This window comes from Petromyzon marinus, chromosome 5 (genome assembly GCF_048934315.1).
Source record: "Petromyzon marinus isolate PM22_M1 ecotype Great Lakes invasive population chromosome 5, UKy_Petmar_22M1.pri1.0, whole genome shotgun sequence".
NCBI lineage: Eukaryota > Metazoa > Chordata > Hyperoartia > Petromyzontiformes > Petromyzontidae > Petromyzon > Petromyzon marinus.
This window is the reverse complement of record NC_133671.1, coordinates 8,990,325-9,016,562: the sequence shown is the minus strand read 5'-3', so window position 1 is coordinate 9,016,562 and position 26,238 is coordinate 8,990,325. Positions and strand designations below refer to the sequence as shown.

The following is a 26,238-nucleotide window of genomic DNA, read 5'->3' as shown; positions in this document are numbered from 1 at the left end:
CTGTTATTTTCGATGGATGTTCACAAACCCAACTTTTTAACAAACAGCAAATGCCTTCTCAGCATTGGTGTGCATCGCTAACTTTTGAAGCACAGCAACGCGCTTCCCTGTGCTTTTAAAGCAGCTTGCCGTTTTATTTGTCCAGTCACCTCTTTGTGCTTTACGGTTTCATTCACCAACTGTCATTTTTAACAGATGTTTCACTTAACTCACCTCTTCAGATATCTGCCTATATTCTAGTCCCCGACAAGTCGGACGTGCGCCGCTGTCCTGCGTGTGACAAATGTCATTCACTTGCACTATCTACTTTGGCTACTTGAAACCAGAATCATTATGGCACCACCAGGGATTTAATCACATGCTGCTATTTTTAGGACAAAGGGTTTGTAGGTCACTCGGCCTTACATTCAGTTTCAAGACGCATTTAGCAGCGCACGGTGCGTGACAGCCCGCCAGAAAGCAACCCACTGACGTTGCTGGTGCGGTGAAGACTGAGTTGGCAAAGGCGGCGGTGATGGTGGTAACGTGATGTTTGCATGCGTGTTCGTGGGTTTCGCGTGATTGCGATGTCGTGTGGTGATGCTGTGATGATGTGTTGTCCTGCTACTACAGGAGGCTGAACAGCACCCAGGGAGAGATCAGAGTTGGACCAAGCCACCAGGTAAAGACCACGCATTGTAGCCTCGGAGTGAACCTAGCCTGGCACAGGTGCTATGGTGACATTAGCAGGACTTGCAGCCGAATGGCTGTTGCTGCAGTTTCCATTGAGGATCATGTTTGCGTGTTTGTGTGTACTTGGCCGTGCATTTCTGTGTGTCTGCATTTGTTTATTAGTGTGTGAGTATACTTAGCTATTTAACGCACTTGCATTATGAACCTGGCGACCTCCGTTTGATTCCCGGCCCCAGCACCCTAACAGTTTTGAAAGTTACATGTATTCATGTATGTTGAAATACTTTTTCACAGTACGATGCCAACCGTGCTAATCGGAGGTGCAAGGGAAGGACGACAAACTAAATGTAAAAAGCAGTTATAAAGATATTAGTTTTCAATTTAGAAATTGGTCTTTGTGTGTCTGTGTTGCTGTATATGTTTGTGTGCATGTGGTAGGCCAACACCAGTGATGATTATCCAATCAGGTCCTGGGCCTCCCCTAGGTGGTCTCAGCCTCAAATCAGTATCTGGTGCGGTGTGTAAGCATCGCGACCCAGGAGATAGTCGGTTGGGTGTGGTGCTGGCCACCCACTCTCTAGTGTACCGTGCCGGCCTTCGGAGCTGCCCTCTAACAGCAATTGCCCCAAAAGTTTTTTCATGGCTATATGGGGGGAGCATTGTGTGTGTGTGTGCGTGCGTGTGCAGGCGAAGCTGCCGGAGCTGCTGGTTCCCCTGGGTTCGCTGGTGCCGGACTCTGAAAGTGGCGGCGATGGCACTGCGTTCGAGGAGCGCGTCTGGATCCCCGGCATCTCCGACTGCGACCTCATCATGTACCTGAGAGCGGCGCGGTGAGACGCAGGGATATTAACTTCCACGCATACCCATGCGTGCACGCGTGTGTGTCTGTGTCTGTGTGTGTTGTAAGTGGGGAGCAGTAGTGTAGCGGTTAGCGCGATGCGCTACGAACCCGGCGACCCGGGTTCGATTCCCGCTGACGGCGAACACCAGTGATGATTATCTGAACCGGTCCTGGGCCTCCCCTAGGTCGACTCAGCCTCAAATGAGTACCTGGTGCGATGTGTAAACATCGCTACTAGGGAGACAAAGGCGGCCGGGCGTGGTGTTGGCCACCCACCCCCTCGTGTGCCGTGCCGGCCTTCATAGGTGCTCGCTGACAGCACTTGCCCCTAGAGTCTGTAGGGGCACACGTACACACACGCATAAACTTACAAGCGGAAATACACATATACAGTGGAACAATCACTTGTACAGAGACAGTTCCCCTGTATAGCCTTTAACAGACTGTTGGGTGACCAGCACCACTCCCATCCGCCTTTGTCTCCCCAGTGCTGATGTTTTTAGACACTGCACTAGTTACTCTTTTAAGGCTGAGTCAGCCTAACGGAGGCCCAGAACCAGTTCAGATCTTTTTTACACTGATGTTGGCCATGGGCGGGAATGGAACACTGGTCGCTGGGGTCGTAGTGCAGCGTCCTAACCACTGCGCCACAGCTCCCTTACAGCAACCGCCATTCACCACTAAGTGGCGGTGACGTCACCACGACGCTTGTGCCAGGCGATGAGCATGTTGAGGCCACGTGAAGTGTCGAACGCCCGCTGGCAGGAGGTCACGGGGCAGACCCAGGTGCCACGGGTCGATTGACTGAGATGACTGGCTGATGCACCACCTGTGCCCCCTACGGTACCAGCTTGCTGTGCTTTAGCCACCCGGCACTCTGCTCGTTATTGTGAGCGTCGCTCCTCCGCCCTCCGTTGTTGTTTGAGGGCGACTGCCTCCAACTGCTCAGTAGCGTCCTTCACGAGCCTCCTCCACAGAGGCCTTGATACTGCTGGTACCAGTCATTAGCAAGTCCACTCAGCTCCACATCCTCCTGTACCACATCACTCCATCTCTTCTCTAGCCCGTGCCGTGCCCATTTAGCCCCCTCTATCCGGCCAAACAAAAGCTGTTTCGGCATGCGGCGACTTGGCATGCAGGCTACATGACCCAGCCAACGCAGCCTTGCCTGCCGTAGGAGCTCACTGATGGGACTTTGTCCAGATCTTTAAAATATTTGTGAGCTCCTCACATAATCCAGCCTGGTTAAACCCAGGATGGATCAAAGGCAGGCCAGCCTAAATGTTTCTAGCCGGTGAAGATGTTCCGTTAGGGGGGGTCCACGTTTCGCAAGCGTCAAGAAGGGAGGGAATGACCATGGCCGAGAAGACCTGAAGCTTTGTGCGGAGCGACAGACCAGGTAGCTTCCACACAGCGTTACGCCAATGAAAAGATAATGCCGCTCGACTGATTCGGAGTGAGACCTCTGCTGTCAAACCGGAGCCGGTCATGAGCACACTGCCCAGGTATGGGAAACTCTCCACTCTCTCCACAGCTGCCCCATCACCAATTGGGAGTTGTGGGGGTGGAGTGTCCGATGGTACAAAATACCCAGGCAGGTGCTTAGTTTTGGTGGGGTTGATGGTAAGTCCCCACCTCTTAGTGGCACGCTCCAGGTTCAGCAGCAGCACCTCCAACTCCTTCTCTGAGTGAGCGGCAATTACCAGATCATCGGCATACATAACGTGGTTGACCAATAGGGAGCCATCCCTTGACCGCACCCGGGCATCGATCAGCCTCCCATTGTATCTGTACCAGATGGAAATTCCTCCGGTACAGCCATTGAAGGCTTCACGAACTACGTGGTCGAAAAAGATGTTAAATAATGTGGGAACCAGAGGACACCCCTGTCGCACCCAAAGGTGAACAGGGAATGGCTTCGACTCCCGGCCACGTAGTTTTACCCAGGCCCGCTCACCATCATCAAAGTCCTTAATGATCGTGAGCAGAGGATCAGGGACTCCGAAAGCACGAAGAGCAACCCAGAGCCCAGACCTACTGATGGGATCATAGGCCTTGACCAGGTCTTAAAGCAGAGATGTAGGTTATGTTGGAATTCCCTTCACCTCTGCTTGTAGCAGACGGACAGAAAATATGGCATTTGTGCAGGACCGCCCTTTCCTGAAACCGCATAGGGGCTCCGCAAGCCTCTCCTCAGCGTGCCTGGCAAGGCGATGTTGAATAATCCTTGCCAGGACCTTTCCCGGCACACTGAGGAGTGAGATGCCCCTGTAGTTGTTACAGTCTGTGCGGTCCCCCTTCTTGAAGAGGTCCCCCTTCTTAAAGAGGGGGACCACCAAGGGCATCCTTCCAATCGTGTGGAACCCATCCAGTGGTCCAGATTGTTGTTATGATGTCATGTAGGGCAGTCTGTGCACAAACGCCACCCTCCCTCAGCATTTCGCTTGGGAGATCATCTCTGCCCGGTGCCTTTACTGGTCTCAGACTCTGGATCGCCTTTCCTCAACAGATGGCACCTCAGCCAGCCAGTCACAGGGGGTGACGACTTCCAATATTTGAGACACAGCTCCCTTACACACATTCACACACACACACGCACCCACCATAGCATTACTGCCTCCTGCTACGAATTAATCTCATTTGTCTGCACACAGCGCAGGCTCTCATATCGATCCACTACTGATGTCATAACTCCACTCCGCGAGCCGCTGTCTGCAGGGGAAATGAAAGCAAAAAAAAACACAGAGGCACTCTTTGCTGCTGCCTAGCCACTTAATGTCCTGACCTGACTGAGGAGTCTGGGTGTCTTTTCCCACCCGAAGGGCATTATTTAATCTATATGAGGTGGTTCATAATGAACGTGTTGAGGTACCCAGTCAAATCGCTTGAGGGTCCCAGGTTCGAGTCGGGGTTTCAGCCACCTGGGCTCTCATTAAACTGAGTGCTCAAGTGCAACCCGTTGATTGTCTCAGCCCGGTTACCAATGACCACACACAACAAACTATTGTGTACAATACCTTTCCCATATTATTTCATTTTGTATGTGTGTGTGCCTCTGTATTTGTGGAGAGCAGTAGTGTAGTAGTGAATGTACAGCTACAAACCTGGCAACCGGAGTTCGATTCTTGCTCATGGCCAACAACAGTGGTGAAAATTGGACAGAGCCTGGGCCTCCCCCATGTCAACGCGGCCTTAAATGAGTACCTGATACTGTGCATAAACATCAGCACTGAGGAGCCTCAGGCAACCGGGCGTGGTGTTAACCACACCACTCCCTCGCGTGTCATGTTGGCCTTAACAGGTGCTCGCTAACATAATTTGCCCCAATAGTCTGATGAAAGGATTATTTGTCTCTGAATATTGATGTGTACGTATACATGTGTGAATGCATGTGATGCTTTTTGGTTTAGGCCTAAAACTGAATATTCATGAGGAGAGAGCAAGAGAAAACCTTGTAGGTCATGTGTCATCTTCCAACTGCAGCGAGATTGATGATCTGTATAATCTGCAGTATGTGCTCGTAGGCATTTGTGCACATGTTTGTGTATGTACGGTATATGTGCTTGCTTGGAGGTAAATGGTCTGTAATTATCCTATGAGGTGTATAGAAATGTACTGATATTTTAGAGGCCTGCCGATCAAGTGCACATGCTGCATTTAGGAAAAGTTTCCACTGATGACCACTTACAAACCATCAGTCCGATCCAAATGAGTATCAAATACCGTCATGGTTAGCTTTTATTGATTCCGTAATGGAATTTGTAAGCAGTCATCCAAGCTTTTGCACACCAAGGCATTAAAAGAATATAACAAAAAGACTTGACGCATTCGTCAATAAGACCGTATTAGAAAAAGTATATTTGAGGCAACGTTTCAGGCAATGGCCCTTCTTTTTATAGAGACACTAGAAAGGAAACCATATTTTTGTTCAATAATATATAAAAAATTTTTTATATAGAAATGTACGAATTGAGAAATATTTGCAAGACCCTGCTGAAAGAGTCATTCTGACTCGGTGAAGCTATTCTGTGCCAACAAGTTTAATTAAAAAAACGGCACCAATAAAACACTTACAAAACAAGACCTGCTGCTTTGGGATTGCTCAAAGAACAACAAAATACAAATATGAAGATGATTCAGACTAGAAGATGCAATCTCACCAAGAAGATGCACTCTCAAGGGCTGTCCACAAGAGGATGCGCTCTCAAGGCTGTTCACAATAACATGAAAAGATAGTTTCCAAAATGTAGGATACCAAAGGTCAATTAAATAAATGGCAAAAATATTAAGCATCCCAAATTTTCTGAGATAACAAGCAGTTAGATTGAATGAGAGGAAATCGGATCAGGTGGATTGTGGCATAGCAGAACCATGGTGAATGGTTTGAGTGTAGGTAGGCCTTTATCCAGCAGTGGATAGACCCTTGGCCCATGATGTGTGTGTGTGCAGGAGCAAGCACACACACATGCTCCTGCGGTGCGCTCAACCCGAGTTCGGTTCCCGTTCACTACTAACACCGGTGACGGTTATTTGAACCGGTTCCTGGGCCTCCCCTAGGTCGATTCAGCCTCAAATGAGTACCACCGGAGAGGCAAAGGCGGCCTCGAGTGGTATTGGCCACCCACCCCCTCGTGTGCCATACCAGCCTTCATAGGTGCTCATTAACAGCACTTGCCCCAACAGTCTACTAAAGCTATACGGGGGGGTCTTTGTTTGCAGGAGCATGGCTGCCTATGCGGGGATGTGCGACGGGGGCCTCACGGAGGACGGATGCCTCGCTGCCTCGAGGGATGACACGACCATCAACGCTCTGGACGTGGTAGGGCCCCAAACGATCCACAAACGATCCGTGTTACAACGAGCCATGGGATGACGGGCCGCGGTGTAATGAGCCGCGTTATAATGAGCGCCCTGCTATAACGAGCCACGTTTTAATGAGCCATGTGATAACGAAGACGTGCTGTATCTGTCGCTGTTTTCCCTATGTGTGCATATCTTTATGTGTGCGTGTATCCGTTTCTGCGTTCCGTTTGGATCTGTCACTGCGTTCCACGTGTGTGTGTATCTGCATATGTGTATCCCTATCTGTTACTGTGTTCCGTGTGTGTGTGTCTGTGTATATAAGGGGAGCGGTTGTGTAGCAGTTAGTGCGCCGCGCTACGAACCCTGGCGACCGGGGTTAGATTCCCACTCACGGCCAACACCAATGATGATTATCTGAACCGGTTCTGAGCATCCCCTAGGTTGACTCAGCCTCATGAGTACCTGGTACGGTGTGTAAACATCGGCACTTGGGAGACAAAGGCGGCCAGGCGTGGTGCTGGACATCCACCTCGTGTACCATTCTGGCCTTGATAGATGCGACTCGCTAACAGCACTTTCCCCAACAGTCTGTTAAAGCTATACGGGGATATTTGTCTGTTTGTCTATGTATATCCGCATCTATCACAGCGTTCTGTATGTGTATGTATATCGGTATCTGTATCTGCGGGTCAATGCGTTCCATATGTGTGTGTTTGTATCTGTATGACTGAGCGACTTGTGGTCCTGCATTACGTGTGTGTCGCTGTGTCCTGTGTGTGCAGCTGCATGCAAGCGGCTATGACCGGGGCAAGGCCTTGCAAACACTGCTGCTCAAGCCATTCCCTCGCTCCGTGGACAAGCGCTGGAGTGACGATGAGACTGTACATACCCACACACACACACACGTGTCTATGTGATACACAACATAACCCTTTTACAGACTGTTTGAGGAAAGTAGTATCAGCAAGCAGCCATGAAGGCCAGCAGGGCAAACAGATTTGCACAACAAACACACTCTGCTACCTACATGATTAATACAAATTAACGTACATGCGAATACATATGTACCCACATGCTCTCTACATATTCTAACCCATGTCCTGCTTGCTTCCACAGAAACGTTTTGTGCGTGGGCTCAGGCAGTTTGGGAAGAACTTTTTCCGCATCCGCAAAGAGCTGCTGCCTCACAAAGAGACGGTGAGAGACGCACAAAGCAACAGCTAAACGCACCTGTCACAAACACCACCACCACCGCTACAACTCTAACAATCACAAAGCTCGTGGATTTGCCCTTGTCGGCCGCCCTAGTTATTTTTGCTGGTGTAACGATCATGATTATACCACGCATCGTGTGCTTCGTAGTGAACGTCTTTCGCAAGAGTAGACCATTTGTGTCACAGCATAATGGTCCAAACTTGACCTGCAAATAAATAAATTTGGATTATATATATGGCAAGTATCGCCTCCTATTGGCAGACGGAAAAGATTGGGCAATTGTTAACGGCGCCGATTCTGGCTGCCTTCTGGCTTGTCTGTGCTTTCCCGTGCCTCTGTTCAAAAACTATGCGCGTTACAAAATGTACAGCGTTGTGTGATGCAATTTGCTTGAACATCGCTGTATAAAATAACACTGCATTTTATATACACACCATAACTAATTTAACTGCAACAGCAACTAAATATTAGATACAGTACACAAATGATAGCAAGGACACACTGGAACTAGAGCACTGCAAATAGCCGCCACCACTATCACAACACAACTACAGTCAAAACAACAGGGAGGGCCTGAGACTACCATGACAATCACCATTGGTTGTGTTTCCAGTGAACATAAATTCACTCGTTCCGCCTTTCATGTTATCTGCTGTCTCGAAAAACCTGTGGTTGTCTTTTGTGTTGTCTGGTGTGTCTTTGTCTTGATTGTTCACAAAATTTGTGATTGAATCTTAAATCAAGTGCCCGTGTCTTGAAGGAATCTCAGAGGGATAGTTCTTTGATATCCGCTACTGTCGGCTATTGTCTAACACTGAGGGGTGCACTGCTCTACTAGACATCTGAATGGATACTTCATCTCATGATGTGATGGCGATTGGGGAAAAAAAAATGAGAGAGATCTCATCAGTGGTGTGAGTGTTTCCAGAATGTTGTGTTTGACTTTTCCATTGTACAACTGAGCCATACCAGGACCGTACCGAGCCGGCCCTAAGTGATCCAGGAGTTGACAGGTTGTTTTTTAACTGCGGAATCCGAACTGTGTCGCTGACATAGTCAATGAACTTGTGAAATCAGCTTTGCACCATCAAGTAAAATGACTGATGCTATTGTATGACGTAAATCATTAACCTGGCTCTGCTTGGCCCTGAGCCAGATTCAGAAGTATTGTGACGCAAGAGTTACACTGTTTGGTTCTGGCTCGGCATGCCAAATATCTGGTACAACCACCGCCCGTACCGCGAGGGACCAATGCTGGCGTGGCTCTTGATGTGTCCGGTGGAAAAGCGGTGGAATGGTCACCTCGTCCGTGGTTGAGTCTTGGAAGCGTTTGACGCTCTGAGAGGTCGCGTCCAACGATTGCCAACGTGCACTGTGCAGGGCGAGCTCGTCACATTCTACTATTACTGGAAGAAGACGCCGGAGGCGTCGCACTCGCGCCCGCACCGCCGTCACCGCCGCCAGGCCGTGTTCCGCCGCATCAAGACCCGCACCATCCCCACGGCAACGCCCCCAGCGAGCCAATCGCGGCCGCCCTCCAGCGAGTTCTGTACGCGTGTGCACACAGCTCGCGCCTCACCGTCGTGTGCCCTTGTTATGCACAGTGTAATTGGGTAGAGCGGTGGCGCAGTGGTCAGCGAACTGTGCTACGAAACTGGTGACCTGAGATTGATTCCTGACCTCGGTTAACATTGGTGGCGGGTGCTAGCCAAACCGGTCCTGGGCTTATCCTCCTTCACGAACCGACACTTACCGGCCATTATGGTGAAGTATGGTCAAACAGCCGCCATGACTGACATTGTATAGGGAGACCAACTAGCAGTAGATTGACAACAGGCTACAGATATATATGTACACCATAATTGTCAATCTCTTGATCCCTTCCCTGGAATTTGATCTCACGATGTTCCGATTTCATGCCTAAGGCCCCATAGCTATAGTGGATACTACAAGAGTGTTTTCAGATTTTTATTATTCGAGTCTGTAATTTTAGTCAACATTTGCATCGCGACTGTAGCATGACCCTGGTACTCATGTGCCGTGTCTTTTTGTTCTCAATTTTGCTGTTGTAATGGCCGGCGAATCGCCAGATTAAATATGGCGGCGTCTATCCACAGCTGTCATTTAGAAAAGCAGTGAGCTGCTGTTCGTTTTAGTTTAGTTTATTCTTAAATTGCTGCGCTTTCACGGCTGCTGAGAATCAGCGCCCATGCCAGGCCGCACCTTGAGCGGTCCACAGCACCGCTCGTTCTTTCATCTCGGCTGTAGGTTTTGGCTACGTTTCTCCTCCCCGCTACAGCAGGAGGGACGCGATTGTGAAACTTTTTTTGGCAAGGTATAAAACGTACGTGTCTTTAGTTTTTTTTATGAAAAAAAAAAGTTGCCCTATGCAAGAGGCCCCATTTGCAGCATGCAACTATGGCAGTGTAAGGCACCACGGCATAAACAAAACCTATTGTGTAACCGTTGCCTCCTCCCTCTGATCCTTGGGCTGGTTCCCCCCCTCCCACCTTGCTTTAAAAGGACACGTAACCCATGTTCATTATTTGGGCAAACATCCTTTACGACCTGTTATTTATCCACTTTATTATTCAAAAAGAATTTGTAAAAACCCCATAAAATTTTCTTCCCAGCAACACACATACATATATATCTCTCAGGTATACAAAGAAAATAAACCTCCATATATTTTACAATTCGGAGCAAACAATTTCAAGCGCATTTCTGTCACAGGCCGCTCTGCTAAAAATGTGTATCTCTCTTTGGAAAGTGGGCCACGCAGCCGGTTGACCGGTTGAGAGCTCGCTTGCCTTTGTAACGGTGCTGTGGGAATCTTGAGCCCACTTTCCCTGTTTGCTAATCAAGATAATGGTAATTGTAACACATACCTGTGTCCCCCCTGTGTCTTTGTGTCCCCGTGACTCCGTATCCCTGTGTCCCCCCCCCCATGTCTCTGTGTCTCCATGTCTCTCTGTCGTCGTGTCTTCGTGTCCTTCCATGTCTCCCTGCAGTGGATCTGAGCTCTGCGAGTGAGGACGACTTTGATAGTGAAGACAGTGACCAGGAGCTGCGTGGTTACGCCTGCAGACATTGCTTCACCACCAGTGAGAGCGGCGAGAGCAACTACAGCCACATCCATGGCAGCTGCAACCACAGCGACAGCAGCTGCAACCACAGAAACCGCAACTACAACCCTGGCAGCTAGAACCACAACCACAGCAACTACAACTGCAGCATATATAACCACAATCACCGCAACCATGGCAACTACAGCAGCTACAGCCACAACTACAGCAATTACAATCACTATCACAGCAACCACAACAGCAACATCTGCAGCCATATAAGCCACATCTAAGTTAACTTCAAACACAACAACCATACCAACAGCCACCTCAGCAATTGCAATCACAGCAACCATAACTACAGCAGCCACAACCATAACTTCAATTACAAACATTGTAACAATAACCGTAACAACTATAACCACAGCAACAATAACAACAGAAACTACAACCATAGCCATGGCAGCTACAACCACAACATCCACAACAAAAGCAACCACGACCAACAACCTCAACAGAACCACATCACTATTAAAGCACAACATAAAAACACACAACCTTGGTTTACACAACCACAGCAAACCAAACAACCATTGCAAACAACCTCAAGACAGCAACAGCCACAACAATCACAATCAACCACAACGTACAGAAACGTAAACAGCCACAACAACCTGAATAATGAGCATGTTTGTTTGTTTTTCCGCATATGAATGGGTGTGTGCCTTTGCATTTATGTGCACGCTTGTGTGTGAGGTCGTGGGGAGGATTGTGTAGCGGTTAGCGTCCTGCGCTTTGAACCCAGATAACTGAGGTAAATTCCTGCTCACGGACAACACCAGTGATGGTGATTTGAGCTGGTGGCCCGGCATGGTACTTGGGCACCCACTGCCTCGTGTGCTGTACCGGCATTCATAGGTGCTCTCGCTAATATCACTTGTCCCAGACGTGTGTTAAGAATATATGGGGATTTTTTTGTTTGGAGCGATAATATAGGCGTGTTGAGCTATGAACCCGGCTACCAGATAATTGTAATCAGCCAACACCAGTGACGATTATCTCAACCAGTCCCGGGCCACCTCGAGGTCGTATCAGCCTCGTATGAGTAGCTGGTGCGATGTGTCAGCATCGCCGCTCGGGAGACAAAGGTGGCCAGGCATGTGCCATGCCAGCAAATCATAGGTGCTCCCGAATCGCACTTGCCCCAAAAGTCTGTTAAGGCTATACGGGGGATCTTTGTCTTGTACAGCGTCGCGAGATTGGCACCACGGCGGGCGCGACCGCCTGCTGTTGTGCTACGACTGCCGCTTGTACTTCAAGAAGTACGGGGAGATGCCGCCCATTCAGCACCAGGCACCACCGCCGCCGTTCATGTTCAAACCCGTGCGGGACGACGACGCCACCGCCCCCAACAACCAGGGGTCCGGGGTGCCCGGCAGTGCAGGTCAGAGTTGAACCCCATGGCTGCATCTCAATCGCATGCTTGCTCGCTCCCGTCTGTGCGTGAATTTTAATGAAACGCTCACCGTTTTCTCCTGTCTTATCACTCACTTGCCCGCCCGCCCACTCACTCACTCCCTCGTTTATTCACCAGTTTTCTCACGTAATCTATCTTGTCGCCACCCGCTTGTAAGCGCTTTTACCTCTTCATTCACTCGCTCGCCTCAATAGCTCGGTCCCTCATGCAACTCACTCGCACGCGTGCATCATTATCTTCATTCATTATCTCAATTGGTTGCTTGCTCATCTGCTTTTTCACACTTGTTAAGTCTTCACTCGTTCGCCTTGTTATTCACTCGGTTTACTTCCTGTCTCACTCCTCGTTCAACTCCCCTTAATATTCACTTACCCCCTTCCTCACCATCGCTAAATCATTCACTCGCCCACCTGCTTAGCTATTTAGACACTCCTTGCCCACCTTCCATCTCACTAACACACACTGCGGTGGCGAGATGTTAACTCTCTCGCCTTGTATGCAGGAAGTCATGAGTTCAAGCCCATATATTTGGAGTTTGAATGTTCTCCCCGTGGTTGCATAGATTTTTCTCTAGGTCCCCCGGTTTTTCCTTCCACATTTAGAATCATAACGGGTTTAGAGTATTTGGCTGCTATAAATTTCCACGGCATAAGCCATTTAAGTCGCGCTATCATTTGTGGCCAGGTCCCTTCAGAAAAATAGCGATGTTGCCCAGTGGGCCTCACCTGGTCAAATAAAAAATAGTAAAAAAAAACGCACAGTCATCACTGTGCATGTTATTGACATTGATTAAGATTGTTACTGGTGGCTGTTGTGTGCGATTTTGTGTTTGCGCGAGTGTTTGGGTATGGGTAGTCGGTGATGATGGTGGCTGCAGGTGGTTGACTTGGGTTGCGGTTGTTGCAGGCGGAGGCGCTGCGACTCCTCCCGTTGGAAAACACAGCATGCGAACTCGACGCAGCCGAACAGTGAGTACAGACAAGGGGGACGCAGTAGTGTGCATGTGCGAGAGTGACAAGCATGGCGAGCATATGTGTGTATGCAAGTTTGGTCAAGGCCTATGATACCATCAGTAGGCCTGGGCTCTGGGTTGTTCTTCGTGTTTTCGGAGTCCCTGAACCCTCTTGCTCACGATCATTAAGGACCTTCATGATGGTGAGCGGGCCCGGGTAAAACTACGTGGCCGGGAGTCGGAGCCATTCCCTGTTCACCTTGGGGTGCGACAGGGATGTCCTCTGGCTCCCACATGATTTAACATCTTTTTCGACCACGTAGTTCGTGAAGCCTTCAATAGCTGTACCGGAGGAATTTCCATCTGGTACATATACAATGTTAGGCTGATCGTTGCCCGGGTATGGTCAAGGGATGGCTCCCTATTGCTCAACCACGTTATGTATGCCGATGATCTGGTAATTGCTGCTCACTCAGAGGAGGAGTTGGAGGCTCTGCTGCTGAACCTGGAGTTTGCCATTAAGAGGTGGGGCCTTACCATCAGCCCCACCAAAACTAAGCACCTGCCTGGGTATTTTGTATCTTCAGACACTCCACCCCACAACTCCCAATTGGTGATGGGGCAGTTGTGGAGAGAGTGGAGAGTTTTCCATACCTGGGCAGTGTGCTCATGACCAGCTCCGGTTTGACAGCAGAGGTCTCACTCCGAATCTGTCGAGCGGCATATTTTCATCTGTTGCGTAACATTGTGTAGAAGCTACCTGGTCTGTCGCTCCACTCGAAGCTTCAGGTCTTCTTGGCCACAGTCATTCCCTCCCGGCTAGAAACATTTAGGCTGGCATGCCTACGATCCATCCTGGGTTTAACCAGGCTGGATTATGTGAGGAGCTCACAAATATTTGAAAGATCTGGACAAAGTCCCATCGGTGAGCTCCTACGGCAGGCAAGGCTGCGTTGGCTTGGTCATGTAGCCTGCATGCCCAGTCACCGCATGCCTAAACAGCTCACAAACAATGAGCGGAGTGCCGGGTGGCTAAAGCATAGCAAGTTGGCGCAGTAGAGGGCACGGGTGGTGCGTCAGCCAGTCATCTTAGTCAATCGACCCGTGGCACCTGGGTCTGTCCCGTGACCTCGTGCCAGCGGGCGTTCGACACTTCATGTAGCCTCAACGTGCACATAGCCTGGCACAAGAGTCGTGGTGACGTCACCGCCACTTAGTGGCGAATGGCGGTTGTTTTTGTTGTTATACAAGTTTGTATGCAAATGTTCATGTGTGTACCTAAATGTGTGATGGCTGTCTTCGTGAGCATAGGTGCTTGCTAAGAGCACTTGCCCAAACAGTCTATATAGGCTACACAGGGGGGGGTTTGTCTTTGTATGCGTGGTGAAATGTGCGTACAAGTGTGTGCATATATCCCCTTTTGTCTGTGCTTCCATTTGTCTGCATACCTCCTCGTCCTTTTCTGTAAATCTCCTTGCATCCCCATGTTTACCGGTCTCTCTCCATGTCACTTCATGCACCTCTGCACCTCCCTGCGTATCCCTGCTCCCCCTTGTAACTTTCTGCTCCTCCCCGTGCCTTCCTGTACTTCTTGTGTTCTTCTATATGACTGCCTGTGCCGATGACTATCTACGTGTCATGGTGCCTCTCCTCGTACCCCCACACTTCCTCATGCCTCCCCGTGCGTCCCCGCATGTTAGTCTGCCCGTGCTCAGGCTGGGGAGCCAACAGCGGACGACTCCCGCGCGTGTGGCCGCACGTCGCCTGGGGCGACCAGCACGGACAGCACGGACCTCGACAAACACAGCAAGGTGATGGCACAGCCGCTAGCATCACCTTCGTCGTCATCATCTTCATCGGCGTCAACAACAGCATCAGCGTGGACGGCGGCAGCATCGCCATCGGTGACACCGGCGGCAGTGTCATTATCGTCTTCGTCATCATCCCTTAACGTCACCATCCCATCAACCATACTGTGTTCGACCACCACACTGCAGGTCAAAACTCTTCTCATTCTATCTTGATTTGAAGCGTTCGTGACTGCAGGAATCCATACTCTTTGGTTCTTACGGTAAAGTCACGTAGGTATATGAAATAAAATAAATCACGACGTTTCGATTGCAACACAAGCGGTCGAACTCAGGCGGAAACAATATAATCCAGCAGTGGAACTGCTGAACCAGCGAGAGAGCATCTACAACAACAAGGAGGTTATAGATGTGGCGATGGGCAAGCATGCGGGGTCTGAGCTGGAAAGGAATTCCATCCACGGACGCAAGCACCTCAGTTGTGTTAATGGGGGAGATTAGGGAGAGAGGGATTAGGGAGGGAGATTAGCATGAATGGAGCTTCCGTCGCCGCATAAGAGTATCATGCCCGCATATGCGCACAACAGCAGTGTTAATGAGAGATTAGCACCATGAGAGTGCAGTCCAAAGGACATGTGAGCCTGAGAGTGCAATCCAAAGGGCCTGCGAGCATGAGAGATCTAAGAGAGAAGCATAGAGAGAGACAGAGTCGGAAATAACAGCTGACATAGGCAGGTAGGATGGAAACATCACAGTCAGTTAAGACTTCACCTGGTTAATAACGTCCTTCCAATGATTGCTCAATTTGTACCCATCTTCTCGGTTGAAGTTGTGTCTGTGTTTTATCTCTGGATGGCTTCATGCACAAATCTCTGAAGGTAGTCGGTCGGCTTGCAGAGTACCTCCGTCTTGGAAAAATCAATTTCTTCTCATGCTGTCTCTTCATTGTCTCTTTTCCCAACTTCTTTAAGCTTTCTCAATTCAAGAAACACATTAACTATTACACTGTCAATAGTGCTCTTAGTTCTTGGCCGATTGCCTAATTGAGCCTCTGGCCCTGTGCTTAGCAACCTTTCTTTAAAAAAAAATCTTACAATTGTCATCCTCGCTACCATCATCACTCAGGTTAGGTCGCCTCAGCCTTAAATAAGACCTGGTGCGGTGTCCAAACATCGCCACTGGGGAGCCAAAGGGCAGCCGGGTTGTGGTGGTGCTGGCCACCCGCCCCCGTAGTGTGCCATGCGGGAATTCACAGGTGCTGCTCGCTAACAGCACATGCCCCAACAGTCTGATCGAGGCTACACGGGATCGGGAGGGGATCTTTGTATGCTTGTGTGCATATGCCACAGAAGGCCCCGGAGGCGGAGACGCCACCTCCGCATGCCGGCAAGCGCTTGCGTGACAAGAGCCTCTCTGACGGCGAGGACGCCGAGAAGCCCAAGAAGCCCAAAACGCCCGTGAGTTTGTGCCCTCTGGCCCGCCGCCAACGCGCGACGCCTCTCCCCGTGGCAGAGGCGTCGCACGCACAGCTGCTCGCACACAGGGCTCAGGGCCTCTAGCCGCGGCTCTGACGCGAAAAAGACGCTTTGAGGCGTAGCAAGGCTCTCGCCTGGTTGTGTATAGTGGGCATCCTGACTGAGACCATGTAGCGGCAATGCACCTAACCTGGCCCAGACGCCGCAGTGCGGTGTCTTGCAGAGAGAGATGAGCGACTGATTTTTCTAGCTTCTCTTATCTATTCGCTGGCATTGGTTGTGAGTCGATGAATCGCTTTGGTGCCACCATTCAGTAGTCTTGGTGGGCAGCGGTTGACCGTGTGTTCCATCGATTGTTCTGCTCCGCATTTGCAGGTGGCGCTGTCTTTTTTCTTCCACTTGTGTAGAAGATGGGCATGTGTATGAATGCACACGATTCAGCGTGGTCTCTATGCCGTTGTATGTGTACGTATGTATGCATGGTTTTTGCACTGCGCTTTGAACCCTGCAGCCTCGAGTGGACAACCACAGCTTATATGAGTGGAGAGGGGTATCAGTGTCTGTACTTCTGTGTTGGTGCATTTATGTATGAATTAATCCATCGTTACATGCATTGCGTGTGTCTATGATGTGTGCATGCAGACGTGGTGAATATGACAGATATGTGTGTACATTGTGTGCGTGACATCCCTGTGTGTGTGCGTGTGTGTCCGCCGGCTCTCCCATCACAGAGCACGTCTCCACCGGGATCTCCCTCGGAGGGCGACAGCTCGGACGCCCCCAGCCTTAACGACGACCTCATCAACGACCTCAAGGACATCGACCAGGACAACCGCAGCACCTCACCCAGCCTGCCGAGCCCGCCCGAGCCCGAGTCCGACTCGGACTGCTCCACCCACAACGCCGATGCCACTATCGTGCCCACCGTCTCCTCCACCGTCACCCCGCCAGCCCCCGCCGCTGCGAATGGCCCCAACCAGGGCGGCTGCCTCATGGCCCCCATCAGCGGCCTCATGCCCGGCAGCCCGGCCGCAAACGGCGGACTCGGCTCCAACACCGCCATGCCTCCCGGCGGCACCTCAACCTCCATCAGCAGTAGCCTCCTGCCCGGCGGTGGCGGCGGCGGCGGCGGCGGCGGAGGCGGCGGTAGTGGTAGCAGTGGTGGCGGTGGTGGCGGCGCCGGTCTGAACATGCCGACCTTGATGGGAGGTCTGGGATCCAACCTGAGCCAGGTGGCCATGAGCAGCGGTGGCGGCGGCACAACCGGGGGGGGGCCTCAGGTCGCGGTGGCGAACGTGGGGCCGTGCGGACCGCCGTCCGCGGCTGCTGCTGCTGCGGCGGCGGCGGCGGCGGTGGCGCAGATGAACGTGGCCCCCATGGGCAGCTGCGCGGTGGCGCAGGCATTTCACTCGGTGGTGTCTGGCGGCGGCGTAAGCTCCATGCAGCAATCGGTGTCCGTCGTGGGCGGCGGTGGCGCGGGCGGCGCGGCGAGCATGAGCGTGGTGTCGGCGTCGTCCTCGTCCTCCTCGTCGGGGTCATCCCTCTCCTCGTCGCTGTCGCTGCATACCCAGGCCATCGGCGGCGTCTATGGCGGTGGTGGCGTCGGCGGCGTCAGCGGTGTCGGCAGCGGCCTCATGATGTCCCAGACGTTTTCGTCGTCAATGTCGTCGTCGTCCTCGTCGTCGTCGCTCCATCTGCCGCACCTGAGCCAGCAGCACCACCAGCACCAGCACCACCACCACCACCAGCATCAGCACCAGCACCACCAGTTGCACCACCTGCAGCAGCAACACCACCAGCGCGGCCCGCACCAGCACCACCACCAGCAGCAGCAGCAGCAGCATCACCACGCCTCTGCGCACTTTGGTGGGCATCACCATCACCACCAGCACCAGCAGCACCATGTGGAGCAGGCCAGGGTCCACGCGCCATCGCCGCCTCTGGCTGGAGTGATGCCTGCTCAGCTCCTGCCACTGCCTCCTTCTTCGGCGGCGTCGGTCTTTGGCTCATCCAAAGGAAATCTGGCCACAATGGGGCAAGGCTCGGCCTACGACAAGCCGGGTGGCGGCATGTCGATATGTGCCGGTGGCGGCGGCGGCGGCAGCGGAGTGGGGGGGCCCCCAAATTTGATGGCGCCGCACCTGAGTGGCGGTGGAGGCGGTGGCGGTGGCGGTGGTGCGATGCACAAGCACCCGATGAGCGTGCACTCGCAGGGCCAGGCACCGCCTGTGCCTCCACCGCCACCGGGAGGGCACGGTGCCCCTATGCAGGGCCTCCCGTCTTGCCTGCCGGCAAACATGCAACAACAACAACAACAGCAGCAGAACCTGCCCTCGAACATGGCTGCCAACTCGGGCGTTCCGATTCCCCCGCCCACGACTCCCATCCCACCTCTGCCACCAAAGCAGTCGAACTCAAGCGCTCAGTCGGGTGGAGCTTGCGGTGGAGGAGGCGGCGGCGGCGGCGGTGGCGGCGGTGCCCTCGCGGGCCACTTTGGGGGGCAGCTGCCCCCACCCAACCTGAACTTGCCGCCGCCGCCAGCCCTGAAGCCGCTGTCGGCTCTTGCGCAGGGAGGCGGCGGAGGCGTCGGCGGCGGGGGGCCGACGCAGGGCATGGGCTCGGGTCAGGGTTTACCTCAGCTGCCGCCCCCACTGCAGATGCAGGCACACCCGCCACCGGCGCTCACGCAGGGCGGTGCCGCCGGCCAGCAGGGCGGCCCTGCCACGCTGGGCGAGTCCCTCGCTTCGGCCTACCCGGGCCCACTCGGTGGCGGCAGCGGGGGATCCATGATGGGGCCGGCGCACCCGCCCGCCCTCACCCAGTCCGGCCCGCACTCACTGGGCGACCCTCAGGCTTTGGCTTATGGCGGGAAGCCGCAGGGCGGGAGCGGAGGTGGTTCCGGCAGTGGCGGCGGAGGAGCAGGTGGGATCCCGCCGTTCCTGGCCGCTAATCCCGGGCTGATGTCGAATGTGGGCGGGATGGGTACCGTGTCATCGGCCTCGATGATGGGGTCGGCGGGGGCGGCCGCACTGTCCCTCACGGCGTCGGTGGCGTCCGTCTCCTCGTCGTCGCTTAGCTGCGCCCCGGCGAGCCTGTCCGCATCCTCTCTGCCGCCACCGTCTGCAACGGCTTCGTCCTCTTCCTCATCGGCGCCGTCCGTCCTCCCTTCGGCCGTCCCGCCCGGATTCGGCACGGTGAAGGAGGAGGGAGGGGGCTCGGTATCGGCTACGGGGGCAGTTGGGGCGGCAGTTGCCATGGCGGCGGAGGAGTCGCCGGGATCCCCCGGAAGTCCCCCGCCTCCCGTGCGACGTACCCCCTCCCCAGAGCCCATCGTTGTGGACACGCCGAGCCACGTCAGCGCCAGCGCACGGTACGGCACCTTTCACGTTCTCTGTCTGCTCTGGCTGTCATGCAACATTTCTTTTTATTCAAGTCCGGGCGTGGGGCAGCCCTGATTCAATGGTGAAATTTATACATTTCCATGGCAGACACTAGTTTCCCAAAAATATAACCACTTGCTCACGAGATACAGAGTGGTGCGTATTTAATCGACCTTAGTAAGGATGGTGTCGATACCTCGCACCATCTCGTGTTTTTAGATTTTGAAATAATTTTTAAATTTATCTTCATTCTTCCAAGCCTCAAAGTACAAACTTTCACTAGCTCCAAAATATGTGTTGCCAAATCTTTGTTTCAGATGTTTATATATTCTATGTTTTTGCTAAGTTTCAGCTTGTAAGCTCTTCTAGAACATCATTACATTGTATATCACTTGATGTTGAGGTCTATGAATGTTGTGGGAAGCGGTATTGTGATGGGTAGCATGCCATGCTCCAAACCTGGAAACCCGAGTTGGATTTCCACTCAGTGAACATAGGTGAGCAATATTTGAACCGGTACTGGGCCTCCTCTTGGTCGATTCAGCCTAAAATGAGTACCTGGTGCGGTGCTGTACTTGGCACGGTGCAGTGCGTAAGTATCCGCACCGGGGAGACAAAGGCGGCCAGGAGTGGTGCCAGCCACACCGCTCCCTCGTGTGCTTTGTTGGCCTTCAAAGGTGCTCGCTAACATCACTTAAATCCCAACAGTCTGTTAAGGCTAACGAGGGGCGGGAGGGGGAATCCTCGTCTTTGTATTGGCAGAGACGGCCACGTTAACATGCGTCTCTATCTGTCGCCGACCCCTCCCTCGCCCCCACTCGCGCAGTTTCACGAAGCACCTGGACCGCGGCTACAACTCGTGTGCGCGCACCGATCTTTGCTTCGAGCCCCTTGCGGGCTCCAAGCTCGCCAAGAAGCGCGAGGACGGCGCGGAGCGTCTGCGGCGCGAGCGGGAGGAGAGGGAACGCGACGGACGCGAGAGGGAGGCGCGCGAGCGCGACGTGAGTCTAAACTCAATAATTGGTTTCCTAATTTTTGTTTTTATTTTACCAGGTGTGGTCCACTGAGCTGTATAGCTCCTTTTCAGATGGCTCAACGGAGTGGCTTATCACGTGGAAATCTATAGCAGAAAAACACATGTTTCTAAATGTGGAGGGATAAACCGGAGGACCTTGGGAAAAATCCATGCGACCACAGGGAGAACATGCAAACTCCAATCATACAGGCATCAGGGTCGGGATTGAACCTATGATCTCCTGTATATCAGGCGACGTCGTTAATATCTTGCCACCGTGGCACCCCATGATGCCAAGAGCACCATAGTTGCTTTTGTCTATCCAGGGGTCTTATTGCCTGAAAGAAAGTGGTGGCCCAGAGTTGGTAGTCAATATTCTACGTTCCATTTGCATGAGCCAGTCTCTCCGTTGGACAACCATTGTTGCCCCAAAGGATGGTGATGAGAATTATGGGCTGAGGTGATCCCTGACCAGAATTAGAATTTGCAGTCTTATACTTGTGAGTCGAACCCGAGCCCTTTTAACATGGCACGAGTTGGCCAGGTACAACATCGTTCCTGCAATGTCAATAAAATACAGTGTGAATTTGTGTCTGAATGTGGACGCAACTCAAGATGCTGCAAAGAACAGCGGGCATCTTTTCTCTGTAGACTGAGGCAATCGGTCATGGATCGGCCTAGAATTGAGCAGGGGCATGTAGTCGACAGCACAAATGGCAGAGGAAGGTGTTCCAGATGACTGGGGCAACAGAGGAGAATGAGCAACTTCTTGCTGATCATAGGTTGACTGCAGGCTTCGAACCACCTTTATTTAACAAGTCCATATCATAACGTAAAGCTTTCGTGACTGCAGGAATTCATATTCTTTGGGTCTTTAGGTAAAGTCACATAGATGGGTTAAAAGAAAATATTAAAAACTACGACGTTTCAATCACAACACAAGCGGTCGTCTTTCCTGAAGGCGACCGCTTGTGTTGCGATCGAAACATAGTTTTTTGTTATTTTCTTTGAACCTATCTACGTGACTTTACCGAAAGACCCAAATAATATGCATGTTATGATATATGACAAACTACATGCAGGTTTTACCATCGTTAAAAGTTGTCAACACAGTGTAGCCTGTTACTACTGCTACGACAGGCATGAAGACTAAATGTATGGGGTTGTGTTTGGCAAGATGGCATTAACACATTGCATTTCTCTCCCCATTACTTAACATTCACACACACACTTGCGTGTGTACTCCCACGCATGAATATTCCATCACATGTCCACATCAACAAAACTCAATTCCACGCAAACATGAATCTTTCATATGCAAACTCCCACTCACACAACTGTGAACACACATACCCAAATAAACACGCACATACATGCACGTGCTAAATTCCGTTCGCACAAACACGCACAGCGCTCGTCCTTGGGCCCTGGTCTGGACGGCCCCCCATCCGGCGGACCCCCCCCACCGGGCCCCCCGCCGGGTCCGCCAGGCCCCCCTCCACACCACCTACGCGGGACCCCCTACGACGCTCCGCAGTCGGCTGCGGCCGTGGCGGCCGTTCACCCGTACCTGGGCCCCGACACGCCGGCGCTGCGCACGCTCAGCGAGTATGCGCGCCCACACGTGCTCTCCCCCACCTCGGGCAGCGCCCTCGTGCGCTCGGGGGTGGCGGGGGTGGCGGCCGCGGCCGCGGCGGCTGCGGCCGCGGCGGCAGCCGGGCATGGTCCCCCGCACCACCACCAGGCAGCGCACCACCATCCGCACCACCACCCGCACCACCACCCCCACCACCACCACCACCCATTCTTCGCCATCCCCAGCAGCGACGTGGCCACCATCTTCTACCACCCGCACAACATGGCGGCGGCGGCACACATGTACTCGCAGCAACAGCAGCAGCAGATCAGCCAGCAGATCAGCCAGCAGATCAGCCAGCAGCAGGCGCAGCAGCAGGCCCAGCAGCAGGCGCAGCAGCAGGCGGCCTCCGTGCAGCAGCAGCAGCAGCAGTCGAGCGAGCGGGACCTGCGAGAGATGCGTTTCAAGCCGGGCTACGAGATGAAGCCACCGGAGATGGACGGTGCGGGCGGCGGGGGCTCTGCGCCAGCGGGACCCAGCACGCAGGGCGGCGCATCGATGGCGAGCGCGCTGGCGCTACACTTCAACCCAGCGGGGTCGCTGGACCCTTTTGCGCTGCAGCGCGCCGGCGCACACGCCTCGCTCGGCGTGAACCCGCACCACTTCGCCGCGTTCCCCGCGGGGGAGCGCGGGCATGGCCACGGCGGAGGCGGAGGGGGGGGCGGTGGCGCGGGCGGCGCCGGAGGAGGGGGCGGCGGCGGCGGTGGAGGAGGCGGCTCAGGAGCCGGGGGTGCTGCGGAACGGCTGGGCGTGGTGCCGGGCGGCGTGGCTCAGTCGCGACAGGAGATGGCGTACGCCGAGAGGCTTCACGCAGAGCGGCTGGCCTCGCTCGCGGCCAATGACCCGATCGCAGCGGCGCGTCTGCAGATGTACAACGTGACGCCGCACCACCACCAGCACTCGCACATCCACTCGCACCTGCATCTGCACCAGCCGGACTCGATCCATCCAGGTACGACCGCACGCCATCCCGGACGAGCCCCCAGTCTGTGCATTTGACGGCGCATGTTTTAAGAGGCGTATTTTAGCACTGCCTTGTCCATGTGTGTGTGTGTGTGTCCTCATATTGGGAGCGGTTGTGTAGTGATTAGCGCATTGCGCTACAAAGTGCTATAAAGCTTGTGACCGAGTTTGATTCCAGCTCAAGACAAGTCACAGAATTCTTGAACCAGTCTTGGGCCTCCCCGAAGTTGACTTAAATGGGTACTTGCCGCAAAAGTTTGTTCAAGGCTCTACGGGAGATCTATGTCCATATACCCTTCAAGTTTGTCTCTGTCATGTTTCTGGTGCGAACGGTAACCCGTATGTGTTTGCCGGTGTTCTGTGTTTTTATTCTCTGTGTCTTCCCTCTTGTGTCGTGCGCATGTGTATGTAAGCATGACCTCCTTCCTGTGACCCCGTGCGCGTGTGTCGTGTCCCCTCTGTAAAACTCCCACAATGTCCTCGCGTGTCCCCACTGCAGGCTCAGGCGTGCATCCACTGATGGATCCCCTCGTCCCTCACGTTGGACGCTTCCCGTACCCCCCAGGGCCCCTCCCCTCGCCCCTCATGGGGCCGCCACCTCCCACCGGACCCGAGCATGAGCTCCTTCGGCATCCGCTCTTCGGTAATGCGCACACGTGCCCTCGCTCGCTATGCACATGTAAACCTAATACAGCTAATATCTCCGTATATATAAAAGGCAAAGTTGTGAATATGTGTGTCTGTTAAAAATGTTTAGCGTACTTCCCGACATGCAACAAACTGGAAATTTGCCATGTGGGTACTTTCTAGACTGTACACCATGCAAAAATTATAAAAATACACTTGTTTTTTTTTGGGGGGGGGGGGGGAGCTCAATAATGCGTCTATTTTTTGCACGGCAAGTGAGCTGTGATGTCAAATCTGTCACGTGACCCGCGCATGTGGAAGCGTAACACATTGTAGTGTCGTGGTTAGCGCGTCGCGCTACGAACCCGGCGACCCGAGTGTGATTCCCGCTCACGGCCACCACCAGTGACGATTATTTCAACCACTTCTGGGCCTCCCCTAGGTCGACTCAGCCTCAAACGAGTAACTGCTGTGGTGTGTGAACATCGCCACTGGGGAGATAAAAGCGGCCGGGCGTGGTGAATCCAAGTCCCGGGCGAAGCCGGGTAGTACAGCTAGTACTTCATGTTAGGCTACGTAATGAATCTGGCCCTATTTTTTTCTTGTCGTGAATCCCAACCACCGCCAGTCGTACACATTAATTGTTCACATTTACAAGCGTTTAACTTAATAAGTTATACTGTTTGACTCACAGGTAAGTTGAAAAAAAATTGTTTGCGAACTTTGGCTGTGAGAATTATGGTGGAGAGTTTCACGACACAAATTTGGCCTAACTTGAAAAACTATTAATATCACATGGTAATTCATTTTAATTATATTTACATGGTATTGACATCTTAAACATTTCATTAACACTGTAACAATGCAAAATTGTTAATTTAACAACAACAGATCACTTCTGGACAGTTTTAATCGCTCACCGCTAACGTGAGTCCGAGGGTGGAGGCTGAAAAGATTTTGCAATGCGCTTGAAGCATTTACTCTTATTTGTCAAATAAACGCAAAAAAGAAACGTAAACAAAACTAGAGAGAGCACGAACAGAGCTGGGGCATCCAAGGTAACGGATTCCCGAATTCTACACAACATCAAAACAAAAAACCTCAACACATTCCTCAATGACAACTGTGGCCGTAAAAGGCAAAGTATATAATAGGCGACCTTTTTGGCAATGGCCCTCTCTTCATGGCACGTGAAGGCAGTGTTATTGATGAAATTGTTGAGTTCTTCTCTTCTACTTGTGCACCACTGCCAACGCAAAATCACCAGATAATTGTGTTCCAGCAGATAAGTTCAGTGCGTGTAGATTGCTTTAGAATGTTAGGTGTACAAACGTACGAACGCCTTCGACTATGCGCTGAACAAGATTCCCGTCGGAATGGTTTTTTTCCAGGGAGCTTACAGGCTTACTCAGAATTCTGGCTTAATCTAGGCCAGCTTTGAGAGATTTTACAGCAAATCATCTCCAAACTTGCACATTCCCGTGACACCAGATAGAGCGGTGATATTACAGTAACTCTTCACACGAATGTAGTTACAGGACCAAACGCTGGCTAACTCATGTGGTTGACATTCCAATACCTAAAGAAGGCAATATAGCGTATACTCATCCCGCTGCTGAACCAAGTAACTTTTAATATTTATTTTTTAGCTGACTTTATGCTCTATTAGAGCTGTGTAGTTTGAACCAAACATGGCTCATTGTATTGGCCACAGCTGACTGTGGCCAATACAATACATAGCGGGGACTAAGGCAGGCATACAGGGGCGCCTTTATATAAGGAATGAAACGGGTGGACTTTTCCACAAATCTGGCTGTCGCCTGATGAAGCTAGTTGTAATTACTGGTGAAACGTTGTACTCAGATTGTAAATGTTGTGGCTTGGCTCTCCAACACACCGGTGTGCTGTACTAGTGACGAATTGGCCACGTTCTGTTTACGTTACAACCCTTACTAGTTGGCTGTGTCAGGTGGTGGCGGGTTTAAGAACACATATTTACGCGATCTAACCCAAAAAAAACTCTTACTGCTTGGCAGATTCACTTAGAAAATGTATCAGCCTCTGAATTAGATTATAACGGCCCCTAATTTCTTGTTTGTTCGTGTGCGTGTTAGCCCCCGGCTACCGGGACCTGCCCCCGCTGCCGCCACACATGTCTGCGGCGCACCAGCTGCAGGCGGTGCACCAGAGCGCCGAGATGCAGCGTCTGGCGCTGGAGCAGCAGCAGTGGCTGCATGCGAGTGCCCACCACGCCCACCACGCCGCCGCCGCGCACCTCGCCAGCGCCCACGACGACTACTACAGGTGGC

At 52.5% G+C, this 26,238-nt stretch overlaps 1 protein-coding gene across 4 annotated transcripts in view; it reads left to right on the top strand.

Moving 5' to 3' along the window:
* RERE (arginine-glutamic acid dipeptide repeats) overlaps positions 1–26,238 on the top strand; it is a 56,858-nt gene that overhangs the window by 19,975 nt on the left and 10,645 nt on the right. For 2 of the 4 annotated variants that reach the window (XM_032946852.2, XM_076061159.1), the window contains 16 exons: positions 613–661; positions 1,360–1,502; positions 6,233–6,332; positions 7,099–7,197; positions 7,433–7,513; positions 8,912–9,080; positions 10,543–10,635; positions 11,846–12,040; positions 12,980–13,041; positions 14,726–14,836; positions 16,183–16,290; positions 17,040–19,678; positions 20,515–20,689; positions 22,115–23,291; positions 23,802–23,945; positions 26,044–26,233. In XM_032946852.2, coding sequence (XP_032802743.2) covers positions 613–661; positions 1,360–1,502; positions 6,233–6,332; positions 7,099–7,197; positions 7,433–7,513; positions 8,912–9,080; positions 10,543–10,635; positions 11,846–12,040; positions 12,980–13,041; positions 14,726–14,836; positions 16,183–16,290; positions 17,040–19,678; positions 20,515–20,689; positions 22,115–23,291; positions 23,802–23,945; positions 26,044–26,233 — 5,535 coding nt within the window. The remainder of the gene's footprint in view (positions 1–612; positions 662–1,359; positions 1,503–6,232; positions 6,333–7,098; positions 7,198–7,432; positions 7,514–8,911; positions 9,081–10,542; positions 10,636–11,845; positions 12,041–12,979; positions 13,042–14,725; positions 14,837–16,182; positions 16,291–17,039; positions 19,679–20,514; positions 20,690–22,114; positions 23,292–23,801; positions 23,946–26,043; positions 26,234–26,238) is intronic. The other 2 variants (XM_076061157.1, XM_076061158.1) reach the window with 2 other exon arrangements.